This window comes from Jaculus jaculus, chromosome 19 (genome assembly GCF_020740685.1).
Source record: "Jaculus jaculus isolate mJacJac1 chromosome 19, mJacJac1.mat.Y.cur, whole genome shotgun sequence".
Taxonomy (NCBI): domain Eukaryota; kingdom Metazoa; phylum Chordata; class Mammalia; order Rodentia; family Dipodidae; genus Jaculus; species Jaculus jaculus.
In genome coordinates, this window is record NC_059120.1 from 23,940,310 (window position 1) to 23,956,542 (window position 16,233).

At 39.3% G+C, this 16,233-nt stretch overlaps 1 protein-coding gene across 2 annotated transcripts in view; it reads left to right on the forward strand.

Annotated features, from left to right (window-relative positions):
* The window catches only part of Tlcd4 (TLC domain containing 4), an 86,775-nt gene that overhangs the window by 33,569 nt on the left and 36,973 nt on the right, over positions 1 to 16,233 (forward strand). For both annotated transcript variants that reach the window (XM_045138585.1, XM_045138586.1), the window contains exons 2-3: positions 8,558 to 8,723; positions 14,470 to 14,559. In XM_045138585.1, the coding sequence (XP_044994520.1) occupies positions 8,569 to 8,723; positions 14,470 to 14,559 (245 nt within the window). In that variant the 5' untranslated portion in view covers positions 8,558 to 8,568. The remainder of the gene's footprint in view (positions 1 to 8,557; positions 8,724 to 14,469; positions 14,560 to 16,233) is intronic.

Below are 16,233 nucleotides of genomic sequence, written 5' to 3' on the forward strand. Positions count from 1 at the left end.
TGTCCCCATTTAGTATCCTGAACCCCGGGAGAGAGCCTGGTATGTGGTTGGCAAGTGGCAGATGCTGGCTGGACTATGGGCTGAAATACAGACGAAATCAGCTCTTGGCACTGTCTCAGGGGCTCTGCCCCTGGAGGTGAACTCTACCCCCACCACAGAGGAGGGCTGGCCTAGTGGAGGGAGGAAGTATGAGCTTCAGACTTCCTGATGGCACTCTAGGAAGGAACCACCTTCAGTGTCAGACTGGGCCACCTTCTGGGACACGGAGAAGCAAGCATCAGTACTCAGCATGTTTCTGGAAATTTCTCTGGTGTTGGCAGTTCCTGTGAATCAAGATGGTCAATTATATTGTAGATATCAGGCTGGAAAGATTGCTCAGTGGTTAGGTGCACTTCCTGTGTAAGCATGAGGCCCAAGGGGGGCTGAGGCTTTCTGAGTTCACGTTTCCATATCCCATGTGAAACAGCTGGTTACGGCCATGCACACCCATAACCCAGGTCCCACAGGGGAGCCTTGACCTCGGAGAACTGATGGAGCCCAGCAAGCTCCAGAAACATTAAAGAGATGCTCCTTGCTCAGATACAAGATGGGAGAAGCAATGGGGCAGGAAACACTGTGGTCCACTCCAGGGGGCCACAGGCTAATGAACCCACCGCAAGTGAGCTTATGAGGTGCAGCAAGGGCACATACATGTGCATACACTACATGCCACATACATAGGCAAAAATAACTATATATATGTATATATGCATATATATTATAGATATAAGCAGTCTTGTAAATATGCCATGTCTGTTTCAGCACTCTTTCGTGGGAGAGCTAGGAGCCAGCCTTCTGACTGTGGTTGGCCACACTTACAGGCGTATGAATGAGGCCTAATGTGTCTTTCCTTTTGCCCACTGATTCTCAGGCCTGGAGAGGTCCTTTATCTAAGTGTATATTGAGGGTTGTTTGCTTTATTCATTTTTACCATTTTATTACCTGATTCAGGCAATTAAAGTGAATAAAACCTAAAGTGGCAATGGCTTTTTACCCAGTAAATCTTGGTTTCCAGGGGAAATTTGCAATAGTCTCTAGATTAGTTCTCTATTTAGCATGACTGATTAAGTAAGCAGATGCTTATTAAGCTGAAAGTAGAACAATTTAATTAGCTTCTGTCTGTTGAGCCTTTAATAGAAGCCACAGCTTGAATATATGTCATTGTTTATTTAGTGTTAAGTGAAATATTTTTTCAATTTTCCTGTATTTGTTAAGATTTGCTTTGTGTCATAATATATGGTCTTTTTTATAGAATGTTCCATGTGCTGCTGAGAAAAATGTATATTCTGTAGCATTTGGATGGACTGTTCTATAGATACCTGCTAGGTCCATATGTTCCATGACATCATTTAATCCGGATGTCTCTCTGTTTATTTTTTGCCAGGATGACCTGTCAATTGATGAGACTGGGGCATTAAAGTCACCCATTACAATTGTGTTTGGTGGTATCTGAGACCTTAAGTCTAATTGTGTTTGTTTGATGAAATTGGAAGGCTCCATGTTAGGTGCATATGTGTTTAGGATTTTAATGTTCTCTTGTTGGAGTGTTCTTTCAATCAGCATGAAGTGACCTTCTTTATCTTTCCTGAGTAATGTTGGCTTGAAATCTATCCTGTCAGAAATTAGGATAGCAACATCTGCTTGTTTCCTAGGCCCATTTGCTTGAAATACTGTTTTCCATCCTTTCACCCTTAGATAGTGTCTATCTTTTATTTTTTTTAATTTTTTAAATATATATTTTACTTATTTATTTGAGAGAGAGAGAGAATGGGCGCTCCAGGGCTTCCAGCCACTGCAAATGAACTCCAGATGCGTATGCCCCCTTGTGCATCTGGCTAATGTGGGTCCTGGGGAATTGAGCCTCAAACCGGGGTCCTTAGGCTTCACAGACAAGCACTTAACTGCTAAGCCACTTCTCCAGCCCAGTGTCTATCTTTTATTAAGGATGAGTTTCCTGGAGGCAACAAACAGCAGGATCCTACTTTTTAATCCAGTCTGCAAGCCTGTGTCTTTTGGTTGGGGCATTGAGGCCATTGATATTAACAGGTTTTTAGGGTCTTACTCTAGCTCAGGCTGACTTGGAATTCACTCTGTAGTCTCAGGGTGGTCTCGAACTCACAGCCATCCTCTTACCTCTGCCTCCAGAGTGCTGGGATTAAGGGCATGCACCACCACACCTGGCTGATAATAACAGTTTTTATTGAAATATGTGTATTTTTTTCTCTCCATTCTTCTTGTTTCATAGTGCTTCCTGTTTTCCCTTTACTCTCTTGTTTTAACTATTATTTGAGTATGGTTTATTTTTTCCTGTTTCTTCCCGTGTGTGTTTTGCTTTCTCTTCAGTGTGAAGGATTCCTTCAAGTATTTTCTGTAGAGCTATCTTGGTTGTCATAAATTCCGTTAGCCTGTTTTTGTTGTGGAATGTCCTTATTTCTCCATCTATTTGGTTAGATAACTGCAGGAAAAAGTAATCTTGGTTGACAGTTGTTATCTTTTAGAGTTTGGAATGTATCATTCCAAGCCCTTCTGGCTTTTAAAGTTTGTGTTGAGTAGTCTGCTGTCATTCTGATGGGCTTGCCTTTGTAGGTGACTTGCTTTTTATTATTTAAAAAAAAAATTTGTTTTTTATTTTTATTTATTTAAGAGCAACAGACAGAGAAAGAGGCAGAGAGAGAAAGAGAGAGGGAGAGAGAGAGAGAGAGAAAGAGAAGAATGGGTACGACAGAGCCTCCAGCCACTGCAAACGAACTCCAGACATGTGCGCCCCCTTGTGCATCTGGCTAACATGGGTCCTGGGGAATTGAGCCTCAAACCAGGGTCATTAGGCTTCACAGGCAAGTGCTAAACCACTAAGCCATCTCTTCAGTTCTTGCTTTATCTCTCTAACTGTTTTCAATATTTTTTCTTTGGTTTGTATGTTTGGTAGTTTAATTATAATATGGCAAGGAGAGGATCTTTCCAGGTTTTGTCTGGTTGGTGTTTTAAAGGATTCTTGTATCTGCATTGGCACCTCTTTCCTAATTTGGGGGAAGTTTTCTTTAATGATTTTGTTGAAAATGCCTACTCTACCTTTGGAGTGAAATTCTTCTCCTTCTACTATACCCTGAATTCTTATGTTTGATCTTTTCTTAGTGTCCCGAATATCTTGAAATTCCCCTTCATACCTTCCTGTTAGCTTATCTGTCTCTTTGTTGGACTGTATTGGGTTTGCCACCTGGTTTTCTAGTTTAGATATTCTGTTCTCTCCTTCATCCATTCTACTGGTGAGACTTTCCACAGAGTTTTTTTTTTGTTTGTTTGTTTGACTGACTGTGATTTTCAGTGCTAGTATTTCTGCCTGGTTTTTCTTCAGTATTTCTATTTCCTTACTCATGTCTTATGATGACCTCCTTATTTCATTAAGCTGGTTTCCTGTGTTCTCTTTCAGGAGTTTGTTTCTTCTTTCATTCCTTTGATTTCTTCGATTATAGATAAAATCATTTTTTTGAAATCTTTGTCAGGCATTTCATCTAAAACAGTCTCAATGGGGGTCATTTCTGATAGATTTATAATTTTTGGTGGGATTGTATTGTCTTGATTATTTCTGTTTCTTATAATGTAGCAACTTTTGCATCCTGAGTTGATTTGATGCTTGGGTTTTCTACTTATCTGCAGTGTTCTTAAATGTGAAGATACAGCTTTATATACCTTCAGGATATGAGTTTGAGGTGCCAAATGTAGCTCTTGTATTCCAATCCAACCGTAGAAGTAATCCTAGGTGTTGAGTTTGCCTGATAAGCAAGTATTCTAGTGGACTGGATGGAACAATTTACTGGCAAATTCTAAACTTCAACTGAGCAATATACACATTAAATAAAAACCAGCATACAAATATAACCTTATAAAGCCAAAATCCCTAAGGGTGTGTGTTGCTCTATACCCTTAATCCTCTCTGCTGAGAGGTTGAGATTTCTGTTCTGAAATGAGTTCCAGGTCAGCCTGGGTGTGAATCAGACCCTGCCCCCAATAACGACAAGAAAAGACAAAGGCCCTATGAATCTGAAAGCATCAAAGGCAACAATTAGTCAACCCCCCCAAAAAGCTTAATTGATAATGGTAAAGCCAGCCACAAATATGTAACCCATAACCTGCCCTGACATGGAAAGAGAAATTAGCATATCCCGTGCAGGCCTATGTACCTGCTTTTTTAAAACTCAGTCGGCCTCATTACCTTTTGGGGTGGCTTCCAATCCTACCAATGCTGAGTGCCCACCTCGATCCTTCAGTGTTGTGCTATGGAGCTGGTGCTCTGATCACCTGTGCTGGATGCCCTGCCTCTGGGGGCTAAATGAGTTCTCGGTTGGGGGATGGCAGAGTACAGGAAGCCTGGAGTTGTACTGCTCAGCTGGCCCTGCCTGTATCCCTTCCAGCAACTCCTTAGCTGATCGCCACTGTTTCTGCCTTATATTTCCTGACTTTGCAAGGAGACTGATGAAGTTGGAAAATCCCCTTGCTTGGTCTTTGCTCCTGCAACTTGGCACTGGGCTGGGCAGGTGCCCAGATGTGCGCAGATCAGGGCTGCAAGCACCTCGGTGGGGTTCTGACTGTTTTTCTGCTTCCTGGTAGATCTTGGTCTCTCTTGCTTCTCTGCTGTGGATAATAAAAGCCCATACACCTTCACTTTTCAGAAGAAGAGTGTATTTTGATGTGGTTTTGCTTAAATCCCTCTCTAGGCTGGTTTGGTGTGACTCCTATGCTGCCATCTTACCCAGAAGTATGAAATATATTTTTTCCTAAGAGAGTCTCAACATTTACTCCCAAAATAACTGAATATAAATATTAAAAATATAAAATGTTCATCCAGTATAATAACAATTTAATAACAGGATTTAGGGGCTAAAGAGATGACTTAGCAGTTAAGGTGCTTGCCTGTAAAGCCAAAGGATCCAGGTTCGATTCCTCAGGACCCACATAAGCCACATGCACAAGGTGATGCGTGTGTCTGGAGTTCATTTTACAGAGGCTAGAGGCCCTGGTGTGTCCATTACTCAAAATAAATAAAAAATATATTTAAAAAAGCTAGGATTTCGAAGGAATAATACATTTCCTAATGGTGAATGCTTTTTTTTGGAGAATACTTTATTGAGTACATTGCAAAGGACACTAATACCACTTAGATGTTTGAGTCCTTTTTAGTATATTAGTTAAATTAATATTTCATAAACTGGATATTGTCTACAAAAACAAGTTTTATGACAATTCTGGAAAACATTCATGAAATGCTTATGTATATGTTGAATTTTTTTAAACATTTTTTTGTTTATTTATTTATTTGAGAATGACAGAGGGAAGGAGGGAGGGAGGGAGGGAGGGAGGGAGGGAGGGAGGGAGGGAGGGAGGGAGGGAGAGAGAGAGAGGGGGAGAACGCCAGAGCTTACAGGCTCTGTAAACGAACTCCAGATGTGTGCGCCTCCTTGTGCATCTGGCTAACGTGGATCCTGGGGAATTGAGCCTCAAACCGGGGTCCTTAGGCTTCGTAGGTAAGCACTTAACCGCCAAGCCATCTCTCTAGCCCATATGTTGAATTTTAAAAGAAAATTTATATTGTTTATTTATTTATTTATTTTCAAGGGAGAGTGAGTGAGTGACTGACTATTGGGCATGCCAGAGCCTCTAGCCATTGCAAATAAACCCCAAATGCATGTACCATTTTGTGCAGCTGGCCTTACATGGCTACTAGGAAATTAAACCTGGGCCAACAAGCTTTACAAGCAAGCACCTTTCACCACTGAGTCATCTGCCCAGACCTGCATATGTTGATTTTTTTTTTCTTTTTGTTTTTCCAAGGTGGGATCTCACTCTAGCCCAGGCTGGCCAGGAATTTACTTTATAGTGTCAGGCTCACCTTGAACTCACAATAGTCCTACCTCAGCCTCCTGAATGCTGGGATTGCCACCACAACTATCTATGTTGATTTTTTTTTTTTTTTTTTGAGGTAGGGTCTCACTCTAGCCCATGCTGATGTGGAATTCACTCTGTAGTCTCAGGGTTAAAGGCGTGCACCACCATGCCTGGCTATGTTGAATTTTAACACCAGTTTTCCAGTAGCACCTGCTCCAGGGCCACCAGAGCGCATCCAGGGAGCATTCAGGGAAACAACCTTCACATTTAACATCAGGTGTTCATTTCCCTCTACTTACTGATTCCATATTTTTCAATTAGCTGTCCACCATTGTGCAGAAGTCTGTGTGCTTTAATCTTAAAATAACATTTTCTCCTTCCATCTGACTTAGTATAATGATATTTAGTTCATGTGCAAAGCTTAACTTTATGCATTATTTGGTTATTTTTAATAGGCTAATAAACCTAATAAACACATGTTGAATCAAAAAAAAAATAAAAAGTAAATGAGCAATAAAGTTAAGTAGCATCTCACAGAGAAGAATTTTGCAATATCGGTAATTTTACCAGGCACACACACACACCAAGAAAAAGCACTGAGGAAAGAAGTCATCACAGACGTGCGAGTGCTGTTGGGAGGGGCCTGTGGGAGGCTGAGTCTTACTATGATACCCTGCTTGGCAGGGAGTGAAGTGGGTTATTGCCTGTGCTGTCAACGGCTTGGCTTTTCTCCAGTGAATAGGCTCCCGTAGGTAGACTTTGTTTCTTTCCATTAGGCAGCTTGGAAATGTGTATTGATTCATTTCCTTTTCATTTGAAGACTGGCTCTATTAAAGATGGAGCCCTAAAAATGCTGTTTTGCTCAGTAAGAGCAAATGCTTTTGTGTTCTTTTTTGGTTTGTATGTTCCTAAGATTTTTAGGTGTCAAATAAAGTTCAGTGCGATAGAAAACATACTTTATTATATTTTTTTATTTATTTACTTGAGGAGAGAGAGAGAGAGAGAGCGCGCGCGCCTCTGGGTGCATGCGCCACCTTGTGCAAATGCCTTACATGGGTACTGGGGAATTGAACCTGGGTCCTTAGGCTTCACAATCAAATGCCTTAAACACTAAGCCATCTCTCCAGCCTAGAAACATACATTAAGTATGCATATGCATATTGCTATTCTTTTCACTAACTTTATCTTTAAAATTTGAAGCTCTTTTATTTAAAAGAATTTTTTTTAAGATACAAAAAAATAGAGAACCAGATGGGGGGGCACATGCTTTTAATCCCAGCACTCGGGAGGCAGAGGTACGTGGATTGACATGAGTTTGAGGCCACTCTGAGAGTGCATATTGAATTCCAGGTTAGCCTGGGCTAGAGTGAGACCTTACCTCGAATCCCCCACAAAAAAAAAAAAAACCTAGGGAGCTTTTTAGTCAAAGGAAAAATGTTAGTTGCTATTACTAATGTAAGTAGTAACTTTTTCTTTTTCTTTTCTTTTCTTCTTTTTTTTTTGTTTTGTTTTTTTGTTTTGTTTTTCGAGGTAGGGTTTCACTCTAGCTCACTCTCACGTGGAATTCACTATGTAGTCTCAGGGTGACCTTGAACTCATGGTGATCCTCCTACCTCTGCTTCCCAAGTGCTGGGATTAAAGGTATGCACTACCACACCCAGCTGTATATCTCTTTTCTAAGAATTAATTCTTAGGATATAAACTTTATGTTGAATATTGTCTCATTCTACAATTAGACTATATTATATAATTCTTTTTGTCTTGTCATTTCAGGCAATACTGTAGGATTTTTGGCTTAAGTGGGTCTTAGAAATTATCCAACCAACTCTTTCAATTTATAGGTGTGAAAATTGAGTCAAAGTGAAATCAGGTGATTTGTCTCAATATAATTAAAAGTATTGTTAAAAGAATGCTTTCATTTTTACTTGATGTGAATTAAACTCTATGATTTGGATAATCTTACATATCATTGATATTCATATGTCTCCTTAATTTTATAATATTGGAGCTTTTAAGCTAATAGAGTTCCTTTTATTTTTTTGATTCATTTATTTGGTCAGTGAACATTTATTGAGCATTGACAATGTTCCATTGTCTTTTCAAGCTTAGAGGATAATAGAGTGAATTAAAAAAAAAAAAAGGTTGTTGATGTTTGGAGGAAAGATTCATGGAAAATAGATGGTAAAGGTAAAAAACAAAAAAAGGCTAAAAATTCTTCCAATCTCTATTTTAAGACATATTTTTATTTATTTATTTGCAAGAAGGGGGAAGGAGAGAGAAAGGTGGAGGCAGCGGCTGTGAAGAGCTCCCGACGCAGTGCCGCTCTGTACATCTGGCTTACGTGGGTCCTGGAGAATCTTCCAGCCCTCGTTTTCTTTTTCTTTTTCTTTTTTTTTTTTTTGAGGTAGGATTTCACTGACCTGGAACTCACTCTGAAGTCTCAGGCTGGCCTCAAACTCATAAGTTGTCTTCCTACCTCTGCCTCTGGAGTTTCTTTTCTTACATTCCTTATGTAAATTCTTCTGTTAAATGAAAAAAAAAATACTAAAAATAGGAGTACATACTCTTTAGAATGAAAAAGAAATTAATGCAGGCTGATTGTGAGGTAGCAACTGATAGCCATCATTTCTCTTCACAGGTTGAAGAAATATGGAAACCAACACGAAACTGGTCATTGGTGTGATGTGTGGCAGCTTTACCGTGTTTCAGTTTCTCTTCTACTTCATAAGCTACTGGTTTTCAGCAAAAGTCTCTTCAGGTTATAATAGGCTTAGCACCGAAAAGAAGATTGAATGGAACTCAAGGTAAAGCTTTGACAATGTCATGGACTTAAAAAGTTGTTCTATGAAGTAAAGTTATTTTAAATTGTTTTCCCCAAACCCTTTAATTTAGGATCTAACAAAATTCAAGGTCAAGATTCTTTTAAAATATTTTTATTTATTTATTTATTTATTTGCAAACAGAAAGAGAGAGAGACAGAGACAGACAGACAGACAGACAGACAGACAGACGGGATAGGTATGCGCCAGGGCTTCTGGCCACTGTAGACGAACTATAGATACATGTGCCACTTTGTGCATCTGGCTTTACATGGGTACTGGGGAATCAAACTTGGGTCTTTTTTTTAGGCTTTGCAAACAAGTGCCTTATCTGCTGAGCCATCTCTCCAGCCCTCAAGGTCAAAATACTTATTTGACCTTAGAAGACAGGAAAAGTTAAATAATTCTTGCATCCAAAGAAATCAGGAAAGTTTACTCCATGTTTTGAAGCAACATGGGAAGATTAGACTCCAGCTGATAGTGGAAGCGTAATTTAAATCCTTCTCTGAAATGTTTATAGTAGCAAACTTCTATTTGTTGGTAGTGATAACAGAAGAAAAACGTTCGTTGGAGTCTCAAATGGCTCTTGCATAGCATTGGCTGACTTAGCCAGACCCAGTGCACTTGACCTCCACCCATGAGACGGCTGAATGTAGTCTGCACAGCTGTTACCTGCCTTTTCCAGAGCTTCTTGTTATCACTTTGAGCTCTCCAGGATTTAGTCTTCTGTTACAGAATTCCAAAATAAAAGCCACCTTGAGATTAAAAGAACAAACAAAAAGATTTTCTAAGTTGGCTGCATTTTTTTTTTTTTTTTTTTTGGTGCTGTTCATGAGTCGCACAAGATTTCAAACACAAAAATTACTGATGACTCCAGAGCATTCATGCGCATTGCAGCAGCCTTAGGAAGATTTTGTGCTTTTATTATTTATTTACTTGAACTTAAATTATAAGATGTGTTTAACAAGTCTCCAAAGTTGTTGTAATTATTCTGTACTCAAATTTCCTTTTTAAAATACAAAAATTCCTGCCATTGTTTAAGGGTTTGAGAATGGACATATTTGATATGAAACCCTCTATATTTGTTAAACCAAACTGTTTTTGCAGGCATCCAGTTTTATAACTCAGACTGTGAATGAAAATCTAGTTGTTTTCTTTCACACTTTATACTGATGTGTCTGGTTCATATGTACCACTGTTCTTTTCACCAAAAAACAAGAATCATTTCCCCACATATTTCTAAAAAATAGAAGGTGTAGTTGTTTTGTCTTAAGACTAGCACAGAAATATTGTTCAAGTGCAGTACATGGTAGGAAAGACAAGCGGGGAGAAACGTCCTCTGAGTAAATTTTGAACTCTTTTCCCTTTGAATATGGTTAGAATAGGTGAAAGCTTCTGAATCATGGGAACCTATGAGCCAAAGTAACAGGGAGGCATGGGGAGATAAACAGAGAGAAAATGAAATGGTAAACTTGAAAAACATTTTGTAGTATCCCGTTTTTTCACTATCATTCTGTGATGCTGGAAATTACCATTTGGGAAACTGAGTTCCTATTAACAAGAGGAATCAGGCCTCATATAGGATTGATTTAGCAATTTAAATGGTATTTTCTCTTTTCAAACTTATTCCTGCTTCCTATTCCAGTTTGTGTGCATGGACCTTAAACTTTGATGTGAAGCGCTTATAGAATAGAAAGACCGAGTTTCGTGTTTTTTTTTTATTTTTAAAGTACATATATTTTTGCCTTAGCATTCAGCTTTCAGCCTTAAATATACAGATCAATGACATGTCCCTCATTCTTTCTGGTAATTGGCAAAGAGTTATGAACAATGAGGGTCCTAAACCATCTAGTAGGAAAAAGACAGGATAAGAAATACTGGAAGCTTCACACTTAAGGCATAATAGTTTATAAGTGAGAAACTATAATATGTAATTGTTGATTTTTCTGAAAATATTCATACCTAGAAAGTGTTAGCTACATCTTACAATTCACTTTTTTTCTTCTTCTGAGTTGTTTATATCCAGTGGCTTCTTAGGGCATAGAAAATGCTTTCGTAAAACAGCCAGGCGTGGTGGTGCACACCTTTAATCCCAGCACTTGGGAGGCAGAGGTAGGAGGATTGCCATGACTTCAAGTCCACCTTGAGACTACATAGCGAATTCCAGGTCAGCCTGGGATAGAGTGAGACCCCACCTCGAAAAGGAAAAAAAAAAGGAGAAAGAAAACCCTTTTGTATTAAAATATTACTGGTTTTAAATTTATGTTTCCAAAAATGAACTGTTGGTTGTTAGAGGTATATAATATGTTACAAATAACTGATAACACAACTCAGTAAATCATTAAATTACTATTTCAATGATTTCTTTTTTTATTTATTTTAGAGAGAGAGAGAGAGAAAGAGACAGATAGAGAGATAGGGAATGGGCACACCAGGGCCATCAGCCATTGCAAATGAACTCCAGACACATCCACCATCTTGTGCATCTGGCTTACATTAGTAATCGAACCTGGGTCCTTTGGCTTTGCAGGCAAGCCCTTAACTACTAAGCCATCTCTCCAGCCTAAATTATTTCAAAATGGTCAATTATTTCTTTACAAGTGGGTTTTTTTAAATAAACACAAACATTTCTTTTTCAATAATTTTTTTTAAAAAGAAATATTTTCTTTTGGTGTTTCTTCTTGGATGTTATGGGATTACATTTTGCTTTGACAGGAATATGATTTTAAAGAATAAAATATGAGATGTTTACTGACAGAAGCTTCTGCAAGCATGTATTATTATCATCATTATGCTTTTGGAGACAAGGTCGCATGTAGCCTCGTGCTGGCCTGAAATTCACTAGGTAGCTGAAGATATCCTTAAACTACTGATCTGCCTGCCTGTACCTTCCAAAAACTGCTGCCTTTCCCATATACAACAGCGCAGGCTTTTTTTTTTCCTTTAAAAAAATTTTGGAGGCTGGAGACATGGCTCAGCGGTTAAGACATTTGCCTGCAAAGCCTAATAACCCTGATTCAATTCCTTAGTGCCCATATAAAGCCAAATGTACAAAGTGGCACATGCATCTGGAGTTTGTTTGCAGCAGTTGGAGGCCCTGGTGTGCCCGTTCTCTCTGTCTCTCTTCTGTTTCTCTGTGCTCCTGCTACTGCACGTGAACTCCAAGTGCATGTGCCGCCTTGTGCATTTAGCTTCATGTGCTACTGGGGAATTGAACCTAAGCCATCAGGCTTTGTGAGCAAGCTCCTTCAACTGCTAAGCCTTCTCTCCAGCCCCAAAGTGCAGACTTTTAATAGATCAATGTGCAGTGCAGTGTTTGTTTTTCCATTCAGTATGGTGAGAGCTTTTCATCAGACCAAATAACATGTACCCCTTTTCTGACACATTTCATGCCATTTTGCCATTTGTCTTAGTGTTTAGCCATGTAATATCTCAGCAGAAAATAACACTTTAAACCTGTGTCACAAATAAAATAAAAAATAAAGGTTTTTTCCCAAACTGAAACTTCTTTATGTATAGTTATTAATTAATCATTCAATCCCATTGGTAAGAGAGGTTTTTTTTTGTCCTTTTACAGGATTTTTGAATAATAGTAGAGAGCTATCTGTATGATTATTTGGATGGAGTGTGCTGTTTAATATGGAGGATTTCACATTTCTGTCCTGCCGTGCTTAAATGAAATGCAGGTGTACTTGGCATGAACTCCAGGCTTCTAAATTGGGTTAATTATTCACACTTCAGGATGTTCCTCTGGTACTACAAAAGATTCTTCATCAGTGGCTAAATTAATAATAGTCTTTGTGAATTTAAAGCGATTTGCTGTAGCATGGCATAACTGTTGAGGAACATCTCTGTCTGATAGAGTACACTGATTTTTCAAAGTACAATGAAAATTTCTAATATCAATATTGTTAATACAGTTATTTTTTTATAGATTTGAAGTCATAAAGAAATTTGTTATATATTATTAATTTCTGACTCATACTTTCATCTTTTATGTTGGTGAAAGGAAAGAAACTATTATTTCTACATGTCTAAGTAAAAATGTGAGAAATTTGAAATTTCTTAAAAAAAAACTTTGGGGCAAGAGCCATGGTTCAGTGGTTAGAGCACTTGCTACATATTACAGTCAGGTTCACATTGCTGACAGAAATCATCCTACCAAGAACAGCTTTTGGGAAAAAGGGTTTATTTTGGCTTATAGACTTGAGGGGAAGTTCCACGATGGCAGGGGAAAATGATGGTATGAGCAGAGGTGGACATCACCCCCTGACTCACAAAAGGTAGACATCAGCAACAGGAGAGTGTGCCAAATTTTTATTCCAAACTTATTCCTTCTAAAGAGAAAAGTCAATCAGAATCATGTGAACCTTTTACTTTCATTTAAGTGCCTCCTGAAAAAAAAAAAAAAGGGCTTCCTGGTGCACACACACATAATCCCATCTATTTCAAAGGCGTGCCTGGGAGGATTTTTGCAGCCCACAAGTTCAAGACTCACATTGACAATGTAAGCCACACCCTGTTTCAAAAACTAAAGACTAAAATAAACAAGCAAATAAAAATAACAATTAACTGTGTGAATGTATGATTCTGTTTTTCTGTTCGGCACATCTTTCCCAGTAGAGCGAGATACAGATAGCCATTGCTGCCTGCAGGTTGACATGGGGGCTACGTGCAGCAGTGTGCGTGGGCGTGTGTCTAGAAATGAAATCTCTGAGATGGTGACTCTTCATATTGTGATTGTTTTAAGAATAGGGAGTCAGGCTGGAAATGTGCCTCAGCCTTATTAGCCCATCTGCCTCATATTCATGAAACCCAGGGTGTGACCCCTGGTCTTGGAACAAAGATGGAGTGAGTTAATGGCAGTCAACTTGGGGTCATTCCCAATGGCTTGGAGTACGAACCTCATCCTCAGTGCTGCTGACAGTGTGGCATCTGGAGCATGAGGAGTGGTAGCCGGGTGATTGCATGAGATACTACTGACTTCATTAAATGTGTCTTTGCTTTGGAATTTTTTTAAAGTTTGTTTATTTATTTATTTGAGACAGAGAAAGAGGCAGAGAGAGAGAGAGAGAGAGGGAATGAGAATGGAGGTGCCAGGGCCTCTAGCCACTACAAACAAACTCCAGATGCATGCACCCCCTTGTGCACCTGGCTTACTTGGGTCCTGGAGAATCCAACCAGGATCCTTTGGCTTTGTAGGTAAATGCCTTCACTGCTAAGGCATCTCTGCAGTCTGCTTTGGAATTTTTAAAAAATATTTTATTTTTATTTATTTATTTGACAGAGAAAGAGCGAGCAAGAGAGAGAGAGAGAGAGAAAGAGAGAGAGAATGGGTGTGCCAGGGCCTCCAGCCTCTACAGATGAACTTCAGACTCGTGTGCCTCCTTGTGCATCTTGCTAATGTGGGTCCTGTGGAATAGGACCTGGGTCCCTTGGCTTTGCAAGTAAATGCCTTAACTGCTAAGCCAGCTCTCCAGCCCTGCTTTGGAATTTTTTTTTTAACCAAGAAATGATTCACCAGTTTTCTAGCCTGAGTTGAAAGACCTTGACATTCTACTTCAAAATAAAGTTGCAGCTCTTGGGTTCTGAGATGGTAGTTTTAATCCTCCTCATATGTACTCTGCTGGAGCCTTTAATGCTTTTGGTGAAACTTTAACACTTTGAGGCACAACGTTTTCAACTTTATTGCAAGGACTCTAAAATCTGCATTTGTATTTTTTCCTTTCAGGGTAGTATCTACATGCCATTCTTTGTTGGTTGGGATTTTTGGCCTATACCTCTTCTTATTTGATGAGGCTTCAATAAGTGATCCACTTTGGTAAGCTAACTGTTTTGATTTACACTTGCTATTAATTATTAATAAGACCCCCACTTTAAAACATAAAACATATTGACAATCAATGCTGTATGCTTTATTAAGTTTCTTTTATTTAGACTTACGTTATCAAGTTACAATACAATTTTAGATTTGAACATAAGTGCTGCTTTTATATGGTGATTTTTATCCAAAACAAGAATATATACGTTGTATGCTTATACTGTGCTATTGAGTAAAACCAAGTTATTTTTTATTTTATTTTATTTTTTTGAGGTAGGGTTTCACTCTAGCTCAGGCTGACCTGGAATTCACTATGTAATCTCAGGCTGGCCTCGAATTCACAGCAATCCTCCTACCTGTGCCTCCCGAGTGCTAGGATTAAAGGCGTGCGCCACCATGCCTGGCTTAAACCAAGTTATTTTTTTTTTTAATTTTTTGTTTTTATTTGTCTATTTGAGAGTGACAGACAGAGAGAGGAAGAGGCAGATGGAGACAGAGAGAATGGGTGCACCAGGGCTTCCAGCCACTGCAACCGAACTCCAGATGCGTGCGCCCCCTTGTGTATCTGGCTAACGTGGGTCCTAGGGAATCAAGCCTCGAACCAGGGTCCTTAGGCTTCACAGGCAAGCGTTTAACCGCTAAGCCATCTCTCCAGCCCAAACCAAGTTATTTTTTTAAATTATTTTTATTATTATGAACTTTATAAGATGAACTTATTGCATATTGGTCATATTCCCACTGTGTTATATTCTAATGTTTCCTCTCCCCCACCCTCATTGCACTGAGGCCTCCTTAGTGGAGTTGTTGGTATTAATTGTGGGGTAATGAATGTACCAGTCAGTGTCTGTGCTGGGGAACAATGCCTCAGGATACATCTTCCTGCCCTGTGACTCTTACAATTCTCTGCCCCCTCTTCTGCATTGTTCCCTAAGTCTTGGCAGGTGTGTTAAATCTCCTTTAATGTTGAGCTCTTTGCAGTCTCTTCATTTCTGCTTTGATGAGTTTTGAATCATCTCAGTGTCTATTTCCATCTCTCTGGGGAAGGTTGTCAGGCTAGCAGTGAGTGCAGCACTCAAGTTTAAATTGCCACTCTTCTGGAGTGTCTCCTGGGTCTTGAAAGATGTAATACAGATTACTTGTCTTATGCTAGGCTATCTTTTCTTGTTGTATTGAATGATCTTGGTTCTCTCTGGTATTCACAGCCATCTGTTAAATAAAAAGAAGATTCTTCAACCAAGAGTGGTGGCTTAGAAGGCATGTGCCTGTGAAGCCTAAGGACCCAGCTTTGATTCTCCAGGTCCCACATAAGCCAGATGCACATGGTGGCACATGTGACTGGAGTTCATTTGCAGTGGCTAGAAGCCCTGGTGTGCCCATTCTCTCTCTCTCTCTCTCTCTCTCTCTCTCTCTCTCTCTCTCTCTTTCTCTCTCTAACTCTAATAAATAAGTAAAAATAAAATCTTTAAAGAAAAAGTGAGAGTGGCATGAAAAAAGGGGATAAATAAACATAATGCTTTCAGAGACAGTTGGATGTGCCTCCCTCTCTTCTTAGTCAACTACCAGCGAGAGTTTCTCTCTAGAGTCTATGACCTTCCTAGCCATGAGTTTCTGACTTGGTTCTCATTGTCAGGTATGAATTCTCTCCCACTGAGCTGCCCTTATGTCTAATTACAG